At 36.6% G+C, this 20,739-nt stretch overlaps 2 protein-coding genes across 2 annotated transcripts; one reads left to right on the forward strand and one right to left on the reverse strand.

The window, feature by feature from the left end:
• Positions 1 to 7,694: 7,694 nt before the first annotated feature.
• On the reverse strand, positions 7,695 to 8,132 carry LOC104111084 (protein MAIN-LIKE 2-like). Its single transcript, XM_009620691.1, has one exon. It carries the CDS (start codon positions 8,130 to 8,132, stop codon positions 7,695 to 7,697), a length of 438 nt encoding a protein of 145 aa, XP_009618986.1.
• A 4,301-nt stretch (positions 8,133 to 12,433) lies between these two features.
• Positions 12,434 to 16,308, forward strand: LOC104111053 (nuclear transcription factor Y subunit C-1). Its single transcript, XM_009620657.4, has 2 exons — positions 12,434 to 13,277; positions 16,071 to 16,308. Exons 1-2 carry the CDS (start codon positions 12,589 to 12,591, stop codon positions 16,072 to 16,074), a joined length of 693 nt encoding a protein of 230 aa, XP_009618952.1. The 5' UTR covers positions 12,434 to 12,588; the 3' UTR covers positions 16,075 to 16,308.
• The last annotated feature ends 4,431 nt before the right edge of the window (positions 16,309 to 20,739 follow it).

Consider the following 20,739-nt stretch of genomic DNA (forward strand, 5'->3'; position numbering starts at 1 on the left):
ACGAAGAGGAAATGAGCGGAGAAAATAGTGGGGGTGGGAAGGGCTTACACGCAATTCAGAATTAAGAATGAAGAAGAAACGAAAGGGAGGAAAGGGGGCCGATGTTGTTGTCATCGCCGGAAAATAGGTCGTCGGCGGAATAGCGGTCACCGAAAGTGTTGCTCCTGTAAGGTTTGGGAGTGGGGGACGAGGGGAAAGAAATGAGAGAGAGTGGGGAGGGGAGGCGAGAGAGATGGAAGAGGGGGGGGGGGACTAACCTACTGGATGGGAGGTAGCCGCCGGCGTGGGGGAGGTCGTCGGCCGGTCGTACGATGGCCAATGGGCCAATGGGCCGGGCTAGGAGAGAGATAGCTTAGAGAGAGGGAGATGATGGGAGGATGGGGGTGACAGAGATGAGGGGGGTAGAGGCGAGAGAGGGGGGGACTTACCTGCTGGTGGGGCTGGTCGAACGCGTGGGGTGGTCGCCAACCGGCTGCTTGTGACCGTTGGGGAGAGAGAGTGCAGAGAGAGAGAAAAAAAATTGTTCATCCGGTATCAGAAAATCACTTTGTAAACCTGTAACTCAGTTGGAAAGTCATACACCGTTTAGATTTGAAATTATAGGAAGAGTTTTTCATAGGTATCTGTTTTAAAATTTTCTTTTTCGAAAATCCAATCAAAATATTCTTTTGGTATTAAAAACAATATAAACAAAATATTCTCAAAAAAGTATCTTTTTAGAGGTAATCCAACTCCAAGCATAAAGTTTTACGTGAGATTTCTTCAGACGATATAGAGCCTATTTGGATGGGCTTATTTTAAGTGATTTTTAAGCCAAAATAGCTTTTAAGCCATAAGTTAAGAATTCTAACTTTTGACTTGTTTTTATCATTTTAGTTTAAAAAGTGCTTAAAAGCACTTTTTTACTTTATCCAAACACTACAAAACGGCTTAAAAACGATATTGGCTTAAAAGCACTTAAATAAGTCAATCCAAACGGGTCAAAACATTAGAAAAACTAAACAAAAATGACATTCAAAGATAAAGATTCCAACTAGCGGCTGAGATTCTTGTATTATCCCATTTAAACGAAGGTAGTACTCCCATTTAATATTATTGCTTTCTCCAAATGTTTGACACTTTTTGTTTTTCAAAATTCAAATTAAGCGAGCATTGATCAATATTTTGTACTTCTTCATCACTTAGATGCGAAGATAGATACATTGTAATTTTTCATGTAATTTTCCAGAATCTAAATGAATAATTACTCAAATAAATTTCGATAAGCAAAAATACGTAACAACTTGAAATGACAAGAGCACTTTACTTTTTCATTCAAAAGACCCAAGGGTTGCTTTGAGTCCGAAAAACGCCTACGAATCAAGTCCAAAATTTTAAACTTTTATTGACGTGTCATCTTCTGAGTGGTCACAAGGTGTTCTGTTAGAGAGTCTATTGACCCAACGACAACTAGGGAAAAGGACGCATAGGATAAGCCAATGGACTATAATGTCTGCTGTATGTGGACCCCCAGACCTTTTCCCGAGTCTGGAAACCAAAATGTTATCTTTTTGGACTCAAAGCATAAAAATAGGTAAAAAAATAATATATGAGTATATTTTTATATATAACGTGATTATTCACCGCGCTATACCTTAACGACACGTTTGTTCATTAAGGTATAGCACGGTGAATACATCCGCTATATATAAACTTTATTATCCCACCAATAATTCATCTGAACTTTACTGACCCGCCAATAATTGAGGGTATAGCACATTCATAATACGCGCTACATATATAGCACCTATTATGCATGCGTTATACATTCAATTATTGTATCCCCCAACTAGTTTTTTGCTTATTTAAGGAGTTTCAGCATTTGGTAAAAATCCATTCAGGATCCTTTAGGTCTTCCGAAATATTTGGTCGTTAACTTATTTTGCATTTTGTCATTATGTTCGAAGAGCAAAAATTAGGGTTTCATTATATTAGGGGGGGGAGAGGGAGGTTGTAGTGGAGAATAACTCAGTACGCTATAGTTGTTCTCCACAGTGTCATGTTAAGTTGCCAGTTACAATGGAGTACGATAGATTGGTATTGTTGTTATGTAAAAAAATAGGTGTGAGGAAACGTTCGGTTAATATTAAAGTAACCAGAAGATATCCGTATTCTGTTACTCCGGAAGGGGTTTCTTGTTATGCTGAGTTGAACATCGAAAACGATGAAACACTGACAGATTTGTTGAGGACTCCGGAAGAACAATCGGGAACTTTTTGTGATTAAAATGTTGAAAATGTACGTCAAGGCTGAAGACGTTCGCTATATTGAGTTTCCGCAAAATAGGGATAACCCTCAATCATCAGGTGATTTTTGTGAAGCAGTTTTATCCGAACAGGTTCCGTTTGAAAGAGTTTGGCCAGATCTAAACTTATCTCTACGGACGAATGAGAAGCGAGGACATAATTTCTCCCCAAGTTTACATAATCCACAAGCTGAGTGGTAAATTTTAATTTTCCTTTGTATTACAATATTTTTTTTATGTATTGTATTTGTATTAACACTCATATATTCCAAAGGGGGTACTGGCCAGATATGAATTTTACAAGTTATGAACCAACGGACAGTTGGAATATGCCTAGTTTTGGTGTGTTGGATCATAGTGGTTCATCCGGGAGTCATCAGCAACAAGATAATGTGAATCATGGGATAGCAACAGATTATGATTTGTAAGTTAAGTGATAAAGTTTATATTTAATGTTTGGATGAATTTGAGAAACTCATTATTTTATTGGTTGTGCAGTGAAAACGAGTAACTTGAAGGTCTTGTCCGAAGACGATATATTTAATCGGTATTTGGAAAATGCACAGAGTCAGGAAGATGATAGTGATTATGACAACAATGCTGATGAGTCTGGAGATGACACACCCTTCCCTGATAAAGGTGATGATGAGGAGGACAAGAATGATGAACCTGATTTGACGAGGGAGCATGATGCCACCAATGAGCCTGCTCCATATATGCAGACTCCACCCCCGTTAGACCGAGAGTGTACGAGTCCCATGCGCCGTTTCATTCAAGGGAGATTCCCTACCTTGATCAGTTGCCCAGTATGCCGGATGTGGATGCCCTCACAAGGGATCTTGACGACATTCGAACAACAATGTAGGATGAATCTAGACCAACGGTGCTGTCAAAGAATATGTTTTTCGCTGATAAAGCGCGCCTAAGCAGGGCGGTGCGAATGTACAACATAAAAGAGTGTCGTGTGATCGTGGTTCATGAGTCATCTCCGGAAGTATACAAGGTTATTTGTTGTAGATGGTTTCAAGGTTGTGCATGGATATCGCGTGCAAGAAAGTTGAAAGCAAATATATGGATTGTGGGAAAATACATTGTCACCCACACTTATGAAATGGACACATTCAGTGGGAATCATTTTAACTTGAATGTTGACTTGATTTCTCTTGTCTTGATTCCACACATTGAATCGTCCATAAAGTATAAGATTAAAGAGTGTATAACATCTGTCCACCGGGTATATGGATGTACCATTACCAAAATAAAGGCATTTCTTGGGCGTAAACGTACGTTTGAGATTGTTTATGGTAATTGGGATAAGTCCTTTGCTGCTCTACCCATGTACATGGCTGCATTGCAACACTTTAACCCCGGGACTGCTGTTGAATGGAAGCTTGAGCGGAGTCCGGGAATATAAGAATTCATCTTCAGATATGTGTTCTAGGCATTTAAACCAGCCATTGATGGTTTTGTGCATTGTCGGCCGGTAATATCCATAGATAATACTCATGTCTATAGAAAGTATAATATTAAGTTGTTGATCGACGTTGCAGTAGATGCTAATGGAAGCATATTTCTCCTCGCATTTTCTATTTGTGCCAATGAAAGCCAAAAGAAGTGGACATTATTTTTGAACCACTTGAAGGAGCACGTTGTCAGACAGCGTTCAGGTATTTGTCTAATATCTTATCGGCATGGCGGTATTTTATGTTCTGCATAGAATTTGCGTGCATGGTAGGAACCGTATGCCTACCACCGTTACTATGTTAGGCACTTGAAGGCCAACTTCCAGAGGGCTCATCCGAACAAGGACTTACATGATTTAATGTGGATGGCTACAACAGATCACCAAGAGTGTAAATTCATGAGGTGAATAGAATTGATTAGGCAGGAAGACCCAGAAGCCTATCGTTGGTTGGTGTGATATGAGCTTGCCAAGTGGACTTTGCATAAGGATGGTGGTAGAAGATGGGGAATTCTGACTACAAATGTGTCAGAGTCTTTCAACGGGTTGTTAAAGTCTGCACGTGGATTGCATGTCGCTACCATGGTGCGGATGTCATTCAAGCAGATGGCGGAGAGGTTTGTTGAAATATCTAGAGGTGCATCGTCATTGATGGAAAGAGGTATTGAATTTATGCCACAACCAATGAAACAATTTGAGAAATATAGGAAGCGAGCACAGTGGCATACTTTTTTGCAGTATTGCAGCGAGCGAAATATTTTTGAAGTTCGCACTGGTCTGCATCACAACCGCGGGAATAATGGACACACTATCAATGAATCCAAAAGATTATGCTCCTGTGGAAAATGGTCAATCAATCACTTGCCATGCTCACATGCCATGAAGTGCTTTCAACATACAGGTTTCGCAATAACGAGGTATGTTGATAAAGAATATAGTGTTGTTGCATACGTAAACATCTATAGTGGACAGTTGCAGCCAGTGGATGTTGAGCATTATTGGCCGTCAGAACCATTTAAAATGGTGTGTAACAAGGATTATGTGCGTCAATGGCAAGTGCAAAAAAGAACACAGATATGGTATCATATGGATGTTGGTGATACCGTTTATGCGCATAAATCTGGCATATGTTCCCAAACAGGACACGACCGCCGTAAATGTCTTTCAGCTGGTTTGGGAAGCGGTGGTAATTCAGCTCCAGGTGGCAGTTCATCCAATGTGCCCAATTATGGCAAACGTACCAATGACGTACCAAGGTGTCACTGTGGCAAACGTGCGATTTTGAAGCCATGTTGGTCAAATTGCAATCTAAGGCGCAGACGTTGGATGTGTAAACAAGTTGTAAGTTATTATTTTTGGAAAAAATATTTGTTAATACTTTTTATATAATATGTTAATTAATAGTCTTGTGTTATCATCCCCATTGGTAGAACAAAAATCAATGTGGTTTCGAAGAATGGTCTGATGAACCCATTAACCAGGAATACTACAAATCATATTTGCTAAACATTTGGAATCTGACCGGTGAATACGAACTCCAGATCTTGAAACTACAAGAATAACTTGCAGCAGTGAAAGAGAAACTAAAACAAGCAGAAGAAGAAAAAAATCGGTTGGAAGAGAAATTTAAGTGGTTGAAGCATAGAATAATGGGCGATAGTGACTAAACAAACACATGTATGTGTCTATTGTAGTATTTTATTTTTATGTTGTACGTGTCATGTATTTTCTTTAATTGGTAACGAATTTAAATTTATGTTAAGCTGTCTTTTTTTTGTGTGTATGTTCTATTGTTAAACTAATAAATAACTCGAAAAATAAAAAAAACATGCGCAAATTATGTAAAACATAAATAATTCTGCTATTATATATTTAATGTCATATATACAACTAAGAATACATTTCAATGAGTCCTACAGCCTGTATGCTTTAAAGCATTGGTTGGCCTGAGGCGCATCCCATCCCGCCCGACTACGCTATCAGGATCATCCTCATCACGTCACCTCTTTATCAGAGGATGCGCTGCATCATGATCATCAGTAAGGCTGGCAGGCTCGGTAGAAGCGATCGTTGGGCCAGCAGTAACCTACAGAATAATAAGATATTTTAGTATAAGAAATATAAAATACTAACGTTCGTGTTAGCAAAAAACTTTAATGGTCATACCATGGTCTCAGCGGGGTTCTGAATAAGATCATCCGTCTCCGGCAAGTCAGTATCGCACAATATGGCCTCTGTGACGGGCGATGACGAAATCTTTAAAAAAATATAAACACTTTAGATATTACTGACTAATCTATAAAGTAAAAACACATTGAAATAATAGTAATACAAACAAACATGCGCCTGAGTAGCGACACAATGCTCTGTCGGAACATCGAGGTGCATTGGAGTATATGAAGTATGTGAAAGATCCTCAGCACCCCTCGATGATGAGCCATAACCCAATCGTCACCCACTATGCACCTCTCGTATCGGACGATCAGCAGTAACTGTCAATGGCTTTGGACGATTTGAAAAATACTGATCTCACTCCGGTTGTGTAATGCTCGTGCCCGCGATCAACAATGGAGTTGACGGGGTCATCTGCGAAGTCCCTGGTGACAGCTGAAGGCTGAATGACGGCATATCATGAGGAGCATCGTATGGCTCAAGGTGTTCACTCAACTGATCATCTCTAATATCCTCCACGGGGTGCTTCAACGCCGCCTTGCTGGGGACCCCGTCCTTGCCGACCACCACGACCACGTGGGCCACCCCTTCCTCTCTAGCCTCCTGCCATGTCTACCACGCTCAGGCTCCACTGGTGGCCCATGATGGTACTCCTCGGGCAGTACATAAGCAGCCTCGTATCCTAAGCGCCCATCCTCTCTGGCACATCTCAATGTGTCAGCAGCAAGATCAGTAACCTGACGGCCAAACACGTGCAAAGTTGTCGCTCCCCCGCCTGTATGTTGTAGCATCTCCAGTCCTAACTGGTAGAACTGGTGTAAGCCAATAGCCTGCATAACATATAAAATATTAATTACGGAAGTATAATATAACATTATAAGTAAGTATAACAAATAACATATCAGTGCCTCATGCCTCCCGTCGTATGGAATGTACCAACCACTAGCGTGATGAACGGGATTCCCGACGAGAAGTCGGGTAACGCTGCGATAACAACCCATGTACTCATGCTCGCCCTCATACGGTCAGGTGGAGGGTATGGCGGAATCAGGCCATACCTCTAGTCCCAAACCTCAATCTGGGCCTCTAGCCAGTCCAAGTATGTCTGGTCAACCTTGCAACGATCATCCCACTGGTAATGTGTCCTGTGCCAAGTGGGCAGAATAGGTACAAGCTGTTGGCGGCCAAACTGGCGAAGGACTCGCTCGGTGGCATGATACTCGACTATATCAAGACATATTAGTGGGACGAAAGAGCTCCACATAGCTCGACCGCGGGAGCAATAATCTGGCAATCCAGCTATGAGTGCGTCGTTGTATGGCCTCTATATGAACTATTTATTAAACACAATAATCATAAGTAAACGCAACACATATCAAGCCAGGCCAAGTAAACTTAAGTATATATGTACCTGCGCGCCTTCAATTAAATCCAACAAATCCATGTAATAAGGGAGATGATGTCGAGCCTCGACCTCACGAGCGTAGCCTCACCTATCAACCCACCTCCAAGCTAAAGGGAGAAACGGTGGAATGGTGCATCCGGAGCTATCGGTGGCAGAGGTGGCTGGAACTGCAGAAACCGCTCCCAGGCCCAAACCTAATATAGACTGTGGACGTAAAATTTAAAGCATTTTTTTACTATGTATGTTATAATCATGAAAAGAATTGACTATGTTTTCACCTGCAACAGTGGTAAAAATCTGGCAACGTCTCTCTAGGTGCCCATGCACGCCCGACACATCTGCCTATACAGGTAAGCTAGAACAGTTGCACCCTAGTTGTAACCAGATAAATCATCTAGCCGCTCCAGATGACGTAGAAATCGCAAGCTGACTAGGTTTTCCGAAGTGTTCGGGAATAGTATACCACCAAACATCAGCAGCAGTAACAGTCTCATGTGCCGGTCGATATCCTCTGGGGGTGAATCATCAGTAATCTCCGTGTCCATCGCCACCAGATGATGCCGAACGGGCATCCGCTGAAATCGACTGACCCCACTCAATGCAGTCGGCCCCGCTGGTTGGAAACCAGTGAGCCACTGCAACATATGAAGGTAATCCAATCCCGTATAGTCTCTAAGAGCATGCAGGTAAGCTACATGTATACCATCAGCAGGCAGCCCAAAAAGAACCTCCACGTCCTCAAGCGTGATGGTAGCCTCGCTGATGGGTAGATGAAACGTGTGCATCTTTGGTCGCCACCGCTCTATCATAGACGTGATCAACGCCCAGTCGAACTGCAACCGGCCGATCTCTATGATCCTGTAGAAACCCGTACCCTGAAGGCATCTAGCTATACGGGGATGCAGTGGGTGGTCCCTAATGAATTCTCACATATCGTTTATATGTCTGGGGCGGAATTTCTGTTTAATTATTTAACATCTTTAAATATATTGCAATATCTTTCATATTAATATTTAATCGATATTTTTCTATATATTACTTAGGTTGATACATATTCTATATTATTATTTTATATGTTAGTTTCTTACATTATTTTATATGTTAGTTTATTATTTTATATGTTTGTTTCTTACTTAGCTATTTTTGGATATAATAGAATTAAATAATTAATTGTCACAACTATACATGATATAATTAATAAGTATTCATATAAAAATACTTAGTTTGACAAATTTTCTAGATTGTTGTTTTTATGTTATTTTCTTACATTTGTTGACTATAATTCGAGAGGGTTTGTGTTTGAACTATCATTTTTTTTTTCCAGATATTTTTGGGGTTAATAGAGAATTCAATGATTAATTTTAATAACTAAAAAAATAATTAAGTAATTATTCATATAGCAAATACTTATGTTGATAAATTTTCTATATTAATATTTCATATGTTAGTTTTCAATATTTTTCTACTAAAATTCTGCATGGTTTTGTTTGTACTATCATCTTTTTAAGTTATTTTTGAATTATAACATAATTATATATTAAAATTTCATAAATAATCAAGATATATTCAATAATTAATCATATAAAAAATACTACAAACTTAATAGTAAATAATATTGAATTTACTTCATTCGTAACGATTTGTTTTTTAATTATCGTATTTTGCCCAAATTTCTCGGCAACTGATTATTTTATGATTACTATCTAATATTTGATAATTATCTACTGATACATTAAATCCATAATTGAGTACTCTATTCGAGTTTGTTAAGGAGAGCATGTAGTTTTTATTTTACACAACAAAATCTTAAAGAGCACTAAAGTAACACTACTCTAAATGGCCATAAATAAAGTCAACTACCATAAGCTAAAATTTATTATCAGTTTTACTACGCATAAGGGCACTACATAACAATTAAGGGAACAACATAACACTAAAGGGCACTAAATAACAATAAAGTCACATATTAATATACATATAACAATAAAATTATATATAACAATAATTATTCATAAAATAATAATATATCTTTTTTACTAATTTTTTAGCACATAAATAAACTAATCCGGATAAAAAATAAAAAATTAATTAAATCACAAAACGATCACAAAAAATATAGATCATAGTAAAAAATAACTAATAAGCATATTATATACATGAGTTTTACCAAAAAGTAAGTTGGAATACCTCGATTTAAAGTTTTTTGAAATGTGAAAAATTGATGATTTAGGAGCCGAAACGAGCAATAGACGAGATCCACTAAACGAAAATGTATTGGATCCGATATTAGCTTGCTAAAATACGGAGAAGACATAATTTTGGGGGGACGGGTGAGATCCAATAGAGTTTTTTGGTTAAAAAATGAGGGGGGGGGGGGGGGGACCTTTTTTTTTCTGCTTCTGTCTGGTCGGGGAAGGAGACAGACCCGTTTGTTTTATATAGGTATAGCACATATATAGGAGGCGCTATAGTAAAACGCCTCCTGCATATGCGCTATACCTCCCGCCAATTTAAAGTTCAAATTTAGCGGATGTATTGATCGCGCTATACCTTAATGGACAAACGTGCTGTTAAGGTATAGCGTGGTGAATAACCGCGTTATATATAAAATAATACTCAGATATTTTTTTCACCTATTTTTATGCTTTTGAGTAGACAACATTTTGGTTCCAGACACCTTTTTCCCTCCTCCTAAAATTGCAAGAGTATAGAGTACTGTAGTAGATAGGACATTATCCTACAAGCCAAAAGTTTTGCATGTAACGTCTTTTTTGGCTTAAGTTTGCATTTTACATTTTCATGTATTCAATCCGAATCTTAATTTATCGGAACAACTAGATTTCAAATATCGAATGATTAAAATTAAAAGAAATTCCATTCACATGTATTTGATCATAACACCAAAAAAGGAAGGCAAAAATGGGAAATGCTCTTCATATGAACATAAGAGTTAATGATATACATTTTTTACGAGGTGAAAATTTAAGTAGCCAATTAAATTAAATATTAAATTTTGAATTTTTTTTACTTTTAGCCCGCGCCAGAAACTATTTACATTTGGTAGTCGAAAAAGTATATAAAATTTATATAATTTTTGTATATAACATACATAATGTATATATATATACAAAAAAATATTTTTTTTGGCTATTATTTTGAGAGCGGCTATACAATATTATTTTCCTTAATTTTTTCCTTTTAAAGTGATAAAAGCCCATTAGTGAGGAAAATTTGCTCTGGTAGAGAGTGGTGGGCTTCTGATCTAACAGTGATCGACTCCTTTGTGTCTGATGGAAGATTCAACATAAAGAAGGCCGACATCTATTCTATGCCATGTTATCCCAAAGTTCCATAAAAATCACTTATCATGTTGAAGGGAATTCTGCCAAAACACCAGTTCATACTATGGATGACTATTCATCATAGACTAGCTACTATTGACAGGCTCGCAAGATGGGATATCCAGGTGCCCTAGTCATGTTTGTTGTGTGACAGGAATACTGAAGAAACACATGCTCATCTATTCTTTGATTGCCAATACTCGAAAAGCTTGTGGAAGGGAATGCTGATATGGCTAACGTACCAAATGAGCATCACTAACTGGGAGTCTGAATTGAATTGGTTATCAACCAATGTCAATAACATGAATCCAAGAAAAACAATCCTAGGGGTTATTTTTACAGCTGTGGTGTATCATATCTGGGTGGAAAGGAATAGTGGAAGATTTCAAGACCAGAAGAGGGAAGCTATGGACAGAGCTAAAGGCATTACACTTCAAGTGCATATAACATGTCAACAAAAATACAAATGGAGACCTATATTGAATACATTGAATAGTTATCCTAGTTTGTAGTTCTAGCTATTTAGGATAAAGAAAGAATGACACTTCACAAGTGGTCGTGGATAAGCAACAATATGGTTGTATACCTTCTTGTTTTGGTTATTTTTGAGACCTGCTACTTGAGTCAAAAAGAGCAGGTTTTGTGCATTGAAAAACTGTTTGAAATAAAAATTTTACTTTCGACCAAAAAAAAAAGCCCATTAAAACACATTAAGCTTAAAATTTACTTTTGAAGGTTATAAGGAAGAAAAAATAGTAAACAGAAACCTTAGAACATCCAGAAATAAATAAGTGTCACATGTAACATGTGTTTAGAGAAAATATATCAGTAATACTAAGGAAGTATATTAGTAATTGTAAAAAATATTAAAATATCTGATAGTACAACCAATCAAAATCAAAAAGTTTGATAGTTTAATACATCGTTTATAATTTTTTTATAAAAATGTAACTGGATAAATATTTCCATGTCTATCAAACTTGAAAAAATAGTACTCCCCCCTTCCTAATTTATTTGAAGTTGTTTGACTTAACAGTTTAAGAAATAAAGCAAGAGTCTTACATTTAATCTAAAATAAGTTATAAATATATTTGTGGTTGTAACTTATTTAATTAATGATAAAATAATAAATTTAAAATTATAAAGATGCTTCAACTTTTTTTAAGGATGGACAAAAAGAAAAATAATCGCATAAATTGGGTAGGGACTGAGCGAGCAGTACCATATAGGGTGTGTTTGGTACGAAGAAAAATATTTTTTGAAAAATATTTTTTAATTTTTTCATGTTTGATTGGTTTAAATATTTTGAAAAATATTTTCATTATGAACTCATTTTCCTTATCAAGAGAAAGGAAAACATTTTCAAAAACTCCTTCTCAACCTTTCCCACCCTGTTCCTCACCCTCACCAACCCACCCCACCCCTCTTTCAGAAAATTTTTTTGTTTTTTTAAATTTCAGTTTTTTTTCGTCACCACCCACCCTACTACTCCTCGCATTTTTTTATTTTTTTTTTGTAATTTCAAATTTCTATTTTTTTATTTTTCTGCCCCACTCATCCCCATCCCGCCAAATCCCCACCCCTATTGTCCCCCTCCACTGTCCCACCCCTGCACAAAAAACTTTTTTTTCCCTGCCCCAGCCCCCGAAAAAAATATTTTTTTAATATATTTTTAGTTTTAATTTTTTTATTTTTCGATTTACATGTTCAAAATTTTACTAACTTCCAAAGTGGAGATTTATGTGTCCGTAGGTTTGGGCGTACCAGACACCTAAAATGAATATGATTACTGTTTATTTTTGAAGAAAACATTTTTTTGAAAACACGTGTAAAAGTAGAAGTTAGAACGGTGCAACCCTTACACCTCCTGACCTCCGTAGAAATTTTGAAGGCAATCGTCGCTTTCATCTTCCCCAAAAACGCCATGGACAACAACCCTCACCAATCGCCGACAGCTGCTGCTGCGGCGGCGGCTCAGTCGGCACCATATCCACAGCAAACACCATACCACCACCTCCTCCAACAACAACAGCAACAGCTCCAAATGTTTTGGACTTACCAACGCCAAGAAATCGAACAAGCAAACGATTTCAAAAACCACCAACTTCCCCTCGCCCGCATTAAAAAAATCATGAAAGCCGACGAAGACGTACGCATGATCTCCGCCGAAGCTCCAATTCTCTTCGCCAAAGCGTGTGAACTCTTCATTCTCGAACTCACGATTCGTTCGTGGCTTCACGCCGAGGAAAACAAGCGCCGAACTTTACAGAAGAATGATATCGCTGCGGCGATTACTCGTACCGATATATTTGATTTCCTCGTCGACATTGTACCTAGGGATGAGATTAAGGACGAGAGCGGCGTTGTTGGGCTTGGGCCGGGAATGGTGGGCTCTACTGCTAGTGGTGTGCCGTATTATTATCCTCCATTGGGCCAGCCTGCTCCTCCTGGTGGAGTGATGATGGGTAGGCCTGCTGCTATGGCTGGGGTTGATCCGGCGGCCTTTTATTCCCAGCCGCCGTCGCAGGCGTGGCAATCTGTGTGGCAGACAGCAGAGGATAATTCATATGCTAGTGGTGGAAGCAGTGGACAGGGTAACCTTGACGGTCAAACGTAAGGGTTTCAATTCTGTTATATGTTTATTTGGTTCCCTTTCAGATCTGATTTTTTCAGCTAGGGTTTGAAAAGTTAAGACTGGGAAAGAAAAATGCTTTATTTGTTCTTAGAGTAGAGTATTAGCTTCATTTTTTTTAAAAAAAAAAAAAAAAAAAAAACCTGCAAGTACTGAATATTGGAACGGAATGGAGGTAGAACCGATCCCCGAACTAGGGCTAATCCCACGAAAGGGAAAAAAAAGAGCCGATGCCAACTGGTTTGGGATTAAGGCATAGTTGTTGTTGTTGTTGCTGCTGCTGCAGTCTTGTATGTTGAAGAAGAATCAATTTAGGGCAGTCAGTACCATATTTGAGCAACTACTTAATGAGTAATAAAATTCGTGCAATCTTTAGTTGATGATGTGCGTGTGAGATGTTTGTAGATATTTAAATTAAACGTATACTTATAGCTTTCCTTAATTGTGTTTGTGTGTTGGAGGAAATGATTTGACATAATAATTGTAGGTATCTGTAACTGGATCAACAGATCTTCCCTCAAAATGTGTTAATAGGATTCCTAGCATTTCGAAAGAAACTGGAGAGAAAGAGAAACTTCACCTCATTTTGGATAATTTAAGGGTGTGCTTAAAATCTTACTTTGAAGTTCCTTCCAAATAGGATGCTATCTTAACTAAAGCCAAAAGGGAAAAAAATCTAAAGTTTTAAAGGGAGCAAGTTTGATTCAAGTTTTAGATCCTCACTGAAACCTGGTCCAGATTGGACAGGCTGTGGTGAGATTGTTAAGATCAGCAATTCATCTGAATTCCAATTCAGACTGCAAATGGTTGTTCTGGATTCATGTAATTGCTTATGTCCTTAGTCCTTACACTTCGTTCAGATTACCTGGTTTCGTTGAACGACTGCTGACTCGTGTCATTTCGTAGCAATCAAGATACACGTAGACCACTCTGATGTTACCTTTTGAGTAATTAATTAAATGTTCTGACTTCTCAGGCTCAGATCCATAGTACGTTAATTACTTCTAAAATGACTTTATGTCCAGTTTTGAATTTTATGATCCAAATCATTTATCCATTGTTTACACACCAAGAAAGAGATCCTCTTGATGTGACAAGTAATTAGGAGGTAAAGATAACTCTTTTAGAGGGACTGAGAAGGGAAAGAGTGATGACACGAGGAACGGAGGAAGCAAAATGCTGTCAAGGGAAATGAACATTTTTATATTGTAGAGGTTAAAAGCGGCACAGTTTCTCTTGCAAGGAAAGCTTATTCCCGTGTTAAGATTTGTAAGTAAATGTCTAGTTATGGTTATTGAGAAAGGGATGTTAAGATGATTGACCAATGTATAAACAAAAGGATTTTGAAAAGATAACCATGCAAACTTAGGGATCTAGAGCAGGTCTATCTTGTATATCTCTTGTTTAAATAACTAGGTAAATTTTAACTTGTGAGTCAATCATTTTTCAGTCCCTTGGATTTTGGTAGGTTCAGAAACTTTGGATGGTGAGTAGAAAGTGTGGATTTCCTAAAAATCTATTGTAGATTAAATTAGTTTTGATGGACTGGGAGTCCAAATTGTCTTTATTTTAGTCTTGTTTTCATTTTACGACTGCAAGTAGAGATTCTTATAAATCTTCTTTGAAAAATGAATAAATGTTAGTTTAATTTCAGTTGTAACCGGAAAGTGTAGGAAGTAACCAAAAGAGTAAGGGAATCTCGCGCTAGAGCAAATAGTCAGACAGTAGTTGATCATATTCTCGGAAATGCTTGTTCTTAACACAAGTATGATATTCTTTCTAGCTTTTTCCTCTCTTGGCCAATCCTTTTTCTGGGGTTTTAATGATCTGAATGAAGAGAGGTGAAAAAGGAAAGAAAACAAAGAGTAAATGGGACTGGGGATAAAGAACTATAGTACCAAATGTGTGAGGAATAGAGGAACGAAAAGCTGCCAAGGGAGCTGCTAAAGTTGCAAGTTTTGGCAATGAGGTAGAGCACTCAATGGGCTAAGTTGACCCTATTTCGTTCACCAATGCAAGAGATACATCGAGTGGAGGCCTAGATTTTTTGGATTAAAGAATATTAGTAATCTTTATCAAATAAAGATTATGTAAGTAGTAACCCACACAATTATAATGATTACCTGTAGTTGGTTATGTTAGTAATTTGTTACAATATAAAGGTTGAATTCTATGTAGTCGAGCCTAAACTTGTGTATTCTCTCTTTTTCCTATCACATATTAGTGTTCAATTAAAAACACATTTATGAAACTAGGGCCAGCATATCCTTTTCTTGATAAATAGTAGCAGTTTTTATTCTTCTTTCTTTGGTAATCCCTGGTTGAATACATTTGCTTTTTACCGGACAGGTTTCTGCCCCCAGTTTGATCAATGTATTTTGAGCTAAAATTGCTTTGCAACTCATTCATGAATGGGATCTGATTGGTGATGACTTCATCTCATTCTTGGCATGTCTCTAGTTATTGTTTCGTATTATGCATCTTGGTTTTGAAGTTGAAATATGTTGCCTACACTGTAGGCGTACCTGCAATGGGCGCCAAGGTTTATGCGGTCACATAAATTGCTTTTGGTTCTCACAATTCTATCTGTTTGTAGTTTGTAATTTTGCATTATGATTTTACTTAATTGGCGTAGCGGCAAATATAACGTTTTGTAGTATTCATGATTTATGGGTTTCTTAGTATGATCTACTTCAGGATCTAAAGACCCTCCCATCCATATTGTCCAACCATTAAATCTTAGTGCTAAATTTCTCCCATCTCCCTTGCTGCAGTTAAAAGATCTCGTCAGCTGCTGGTTTGGAGGCTTAACAGCACAAGTGCAACTAATGGTTACGGATGGGACATGTAATTTCTTCTCTCAAATGTGAATCCACCTTTTTGCTACCGTCATGGGTAATGTAACGACTTGAATCCTTTTGTCAGTATAAAACTTCACTCTTTTTGTGTTTCCTGGATTTGACTCATCAAAATCCTTTTGTGGTTAGTGCCATATAGATATATTCACATGCAGCTCTGTTGGTTCCTAATTACTTAATTTCTTTCTGAACCTTTAGTTCTTTGCATAGTGCTCCTGTTATCGTGCAATCTTTAGGAAGATGACCAAAGCTGGTAATATGCCTACGCAGATGTCAAGTCGTCTTTTTTTTTCTTCCCCTCATCAGTTGGTTTATGACTTATAGCCGCGATGATGGGCACTAAAATATACCTTTCACTACCTCTGGTCGCTGATGTAACTAAAGTTGCCTTCGCTTGTACCGTATTATGTGCACACGTAGTGTACTATAAGATTAGTGTACTATATGCATCAGATTGTGTAACCAGAAGTAGCGGGCACCAGAAGAACTTGAGTGTTAATCTTTAAAAAAGCACGGAATAAAGAAGACGATCCAAGTTACAAGTATATTAGAGGTTGTGCACATACGGTCCAATTCATTAGCTTGATTTACTTTCATATTGCTACTACAAGGATGAGACAAAAAAGCGTATGTTTAATTACAATACGTTCCAATAAATAAAGGGTCATAATGCTCCTTCATAAAACCTTCAACACTTTCATTTGACAACTTGAATATTTGATTGATGTTCCCAACAGAAGTCGCTTCAGTGAAACTATCTGCATAAAAAATTGAGGTCTAAACAGGCTTTTCTTTCTTTCCTTTACTTTTCTTTTTGGGTAAACCATCCAATTTCAGATGCTGCAATTTGTCCTTTAACCCAACACGGCCACACCCAAAATGGAATTTGGTTCTTTTACTAATAGCCTGTTTGGCCAAGTTGAAAAAATCAGCTAATTATGAGAAGTGTTTTTTTTAAAAGTATTTTTTTCAAAAGTACTTTTGATGAAAAACAGTTTGTATTTGGCTAATTAATTCGAAAAACACTTCAAGCATTAATTAGTATTTGGCCAAACTTTTAAAAATTACTTGTAAGTATATTTTTCTCAAAAGTGCTTCTCAAAAAAGTGCTTCTGGGAAGAAATTACTTTTTTCTGCTTCTGCTTCTGCTTCTCCTCAAAAGCACTTTTTGTCTTCTAAAAAGCTCAGCCAAACACTTCAACTTTGAAAGAAAAGCACTTTTTTTGAAAAAAAAAAAAAAGAAAGTGCTTTTCAGCTTGGAAAAGCTTGGCCAAACAGGCTATAAGTCAAAAATTTGCCCGGCCTATCCCCCAAAGGGATGTCTCGGTTTTTTACGGTATTAGCAAAATACCCCTTTTATACTTGAACTTCATATTTGTTTTCAATTTTTAAAGCTTAAAATTCTTGTTTGGTGGTGAAATATAGAAGTTAATGATCGATTGTTGTTAAAATCGTGTGAAAGTTGATAATTTATAGTTCAAACACAGATTTTGATGATTTACTATAAAATTCTTATAACTCCATTTTTGGACCTTAGAAAGTATTGAAGAAGACAAAGTGGTCTTTTTGATTTGGTGTTATTTAGTTAAATCGGTGGTTAGGGATTGTATATATTGGTATTTGGAAGCTTTATTTAAATTTGAGATCATTTGGAGCAAATTTGGAGTGATTTGATCGAAATTGAAATTGCAAATTCAAAGAACATTTTGTTAAAATAACCTAGAAAAAGTATGTCAATCGGGTAAATTTCGATAAACAACTTAACAGATAGGTAGAGAAGATATAGCATCAACTCTGCCAACCCGGTAGAAAAAATCCTGAAGAGCATAAGTATGACAATCGAGTATACTACGATGAATAACTTAATGATAGGTAGAGTAAAAGTAGCATCAACTCTACCAATCTGGTAGAGAAATTCTGAAGAGCAAAAGTATGACAATCAGGTAGCTTCGATGAACAATTTAATCTGATAGAGAAACCCTTAAAGAGCTATGTGCGAGGCCGGGATCATTTTTCAAAGAAATATTGCTTGATTTGATCGAAATTGAAATTGCAAATTCAAATAACACTTTGTTAAAATAACCTAGAAAAAGTATGTCAATCGGGTAGATTTCGATGAACAACTTAACAGATAGGTAGAGAAGATATAGCATCAATTCTGCCAACCCGGTAGAAAAATTCCTGAAGAGCATACGTACGACAATCGAGTATACTGCGATGAATAACTTAATGATAGGTAGAGTAAAAGTAGCATCAACTCTACAAATCTAGTAGAGAAATTCTGAAGAGCAAAAGTATGACAATCAGGTAGCTTCGATGAACAATTTAATCGATAGAGAAACCCTTAAAGAGCTATGTGCGAGGCCGAAATCATTTTTCAAAGAAATATCGCTTGATTTGATCGAAATTGAAATTGCAAATTCAAAGAACACTTTATTAAAATAACCTAGAAAAAGTATGTCAATCGGGTAGATTTCGATAAACAACTTAACAGATAGGTAAAGAAGATATAACATCAATTCTGCCAACCTGGTAGAAAAATTCCTGAAGAGCATAAGTATGACAATTGAGTATACTACATGAATAACTTAATGATAGGTAGAGTAAAAGTAGCATCAACTCTACCAATCTGATAGAGAAATTCTGAAGAGCAAAAGTATGACAATCAGGTAGCTTCGATGAACAATTTAATCTGATAAAGAAACCCTTAAAAAGCTATGTGCGAGGCCGGGATCATTTTTCAAAGAAATATCGCTAATGTTAGGGACGTTCGACTTACATCAACCCTAAAAAGTCCCTTTTGTGTCAATTTCCCAAAAATCCTACCATTGATTTTTCGTGAATCTCCCGGCCCACATAGCATTTGAACACCACTTCCTAAAGTTAAGAGTTCTCATTCTCATCAATGTCTTGCCCCTTGCAACCCTGATTTGACAGGGTATTTGTCCTTTTTGTCTTTTTTACTTCATCATCTTTCTGAGAGCGGTACTTTGGATCAACATGGATTAAACATCTTTCACGACATGGTTGGATCAACACTTTTATATGTTGATCTGCGTCTAAAGCATTTAATTAAAGCATTTGGCAAACTACATAATTGTTTCTTAGTTAGGCCACTCCACAGCAGCAGGATATAGAAGTCAGGAGGATCTCTTTCCTGTAACCATAAAGGATCAAGAAACTCATTTTTTCCCCTTCCCATCATTTCCATCATGTTTGTCACAAGGGAAAATGGTCAAATATACTCCTCTATTTTCATATATTGTCTACATTTAATTAGGACTATGTATAATTTGGTAAATGCCGAATTATCGTACCGAAATCAAAAATTTTGGTATTTGGTATTCGATAGTGTGGTATTCGGTATGGTATTTGGTTTAAGTTTTTAAAAAAAATGGCATTTTGGTATGGCATTTTAAAATAAAATACCGAAATACCGATACCGTACCGAAATATATATTATATTACACAATACACATATTATTAATTATAACATAAATATTAAAAATCTAAAGTTTTACTTTCCTTTATTTTCTAAGTTTATCAATTAACTCTTATCAAGTAACAAGACATTTCTAATGATCAAATGTATTCCTTTATGTACAATTTTCTCTCTCTAGGTTGATATTTGCTGATTTTGGACAAAATTTTTGTCAACAAACGTTGTTAGTTTTGTACTTTTGAGTACTTTAATTAAGAATATTATAGTTTATGACTCTATGCACTAGTTAGTATTCAAACCGAATAAATCGAAGTTACCGAACCGAATAAACCAAAACCGAAAGGAAAAAAACCGAAAAATACCGAATTTAATTAGGTACGGTATTGGTATAGCATTTTAAGAAACCGAATACCGAACTGAAATGTCTAAATACCGTACCAACCGACGAACACCCCTACATTTAACTTCCGTTATATTATCGGGCCAAATTTACCTATACCGTTATACTATCGGGCCAAATTTACCCCTACAATCAACAAACTTTTAAAAAATACCCCTTGATATGTTAAGTAATCCAAAATCTCTCAAATTTCTTTTATTTAAATCACTTGTTGTTCTTCTTGGTCCACTATTTTTGAAATAATTGGCATTTACCTGCTTTCTAAATTAGAGAAAAAAAATGAGAGAAAAAATATTAAATAATATAACCGAATAAGCAAAGTATAGTGAATTGAAAAATCTAAATTAGGTAGCTTTTCTAAATTTTAAAAGTATTTACAACATCCCAATTTTAATGAATTTATTGCACCAAATGTATGAAAACTTTGCAAGTATTAGTAATTGAATTTGAAGTTTCTCCGAGATTTTACATTGTCTAATTCAACTTTGCTTTAATTAAGTGCCTACACATTTTGCATTCTTAAGTTAGTCGATCGAACTCTATACTAATCAAGCAATGACAAAATATATTTGAATATACATGTACATACATGATGATCAACTGCATATAATACACAATAAATAGACTCACTAAATTCTACGGTGTGTATGATTGAAAAATAAATAAAATTTTAAACCAATTTTATTTATTACAAGAAAAAATGGGTGCATTAGTAATAAAAAAATATATATGAATAATTTGTA

The sequence above is a fragment of the Nicotiana tomentosiformis genome, chromosome 6, assembly GCF_000390325.3.
Source record: "Nicotiana tomentosiformis chromosome 6, ASM39032v3, whole genome shotgun sequence".
Taxonomy (NCBI): domain Eukaryota; kingdom Viridiplantae; phylum Streptophyta; class Magnoliopsida; order Solanales; family Solanaceae; genus Nicotiana; species Nicotiana tomentosiformis.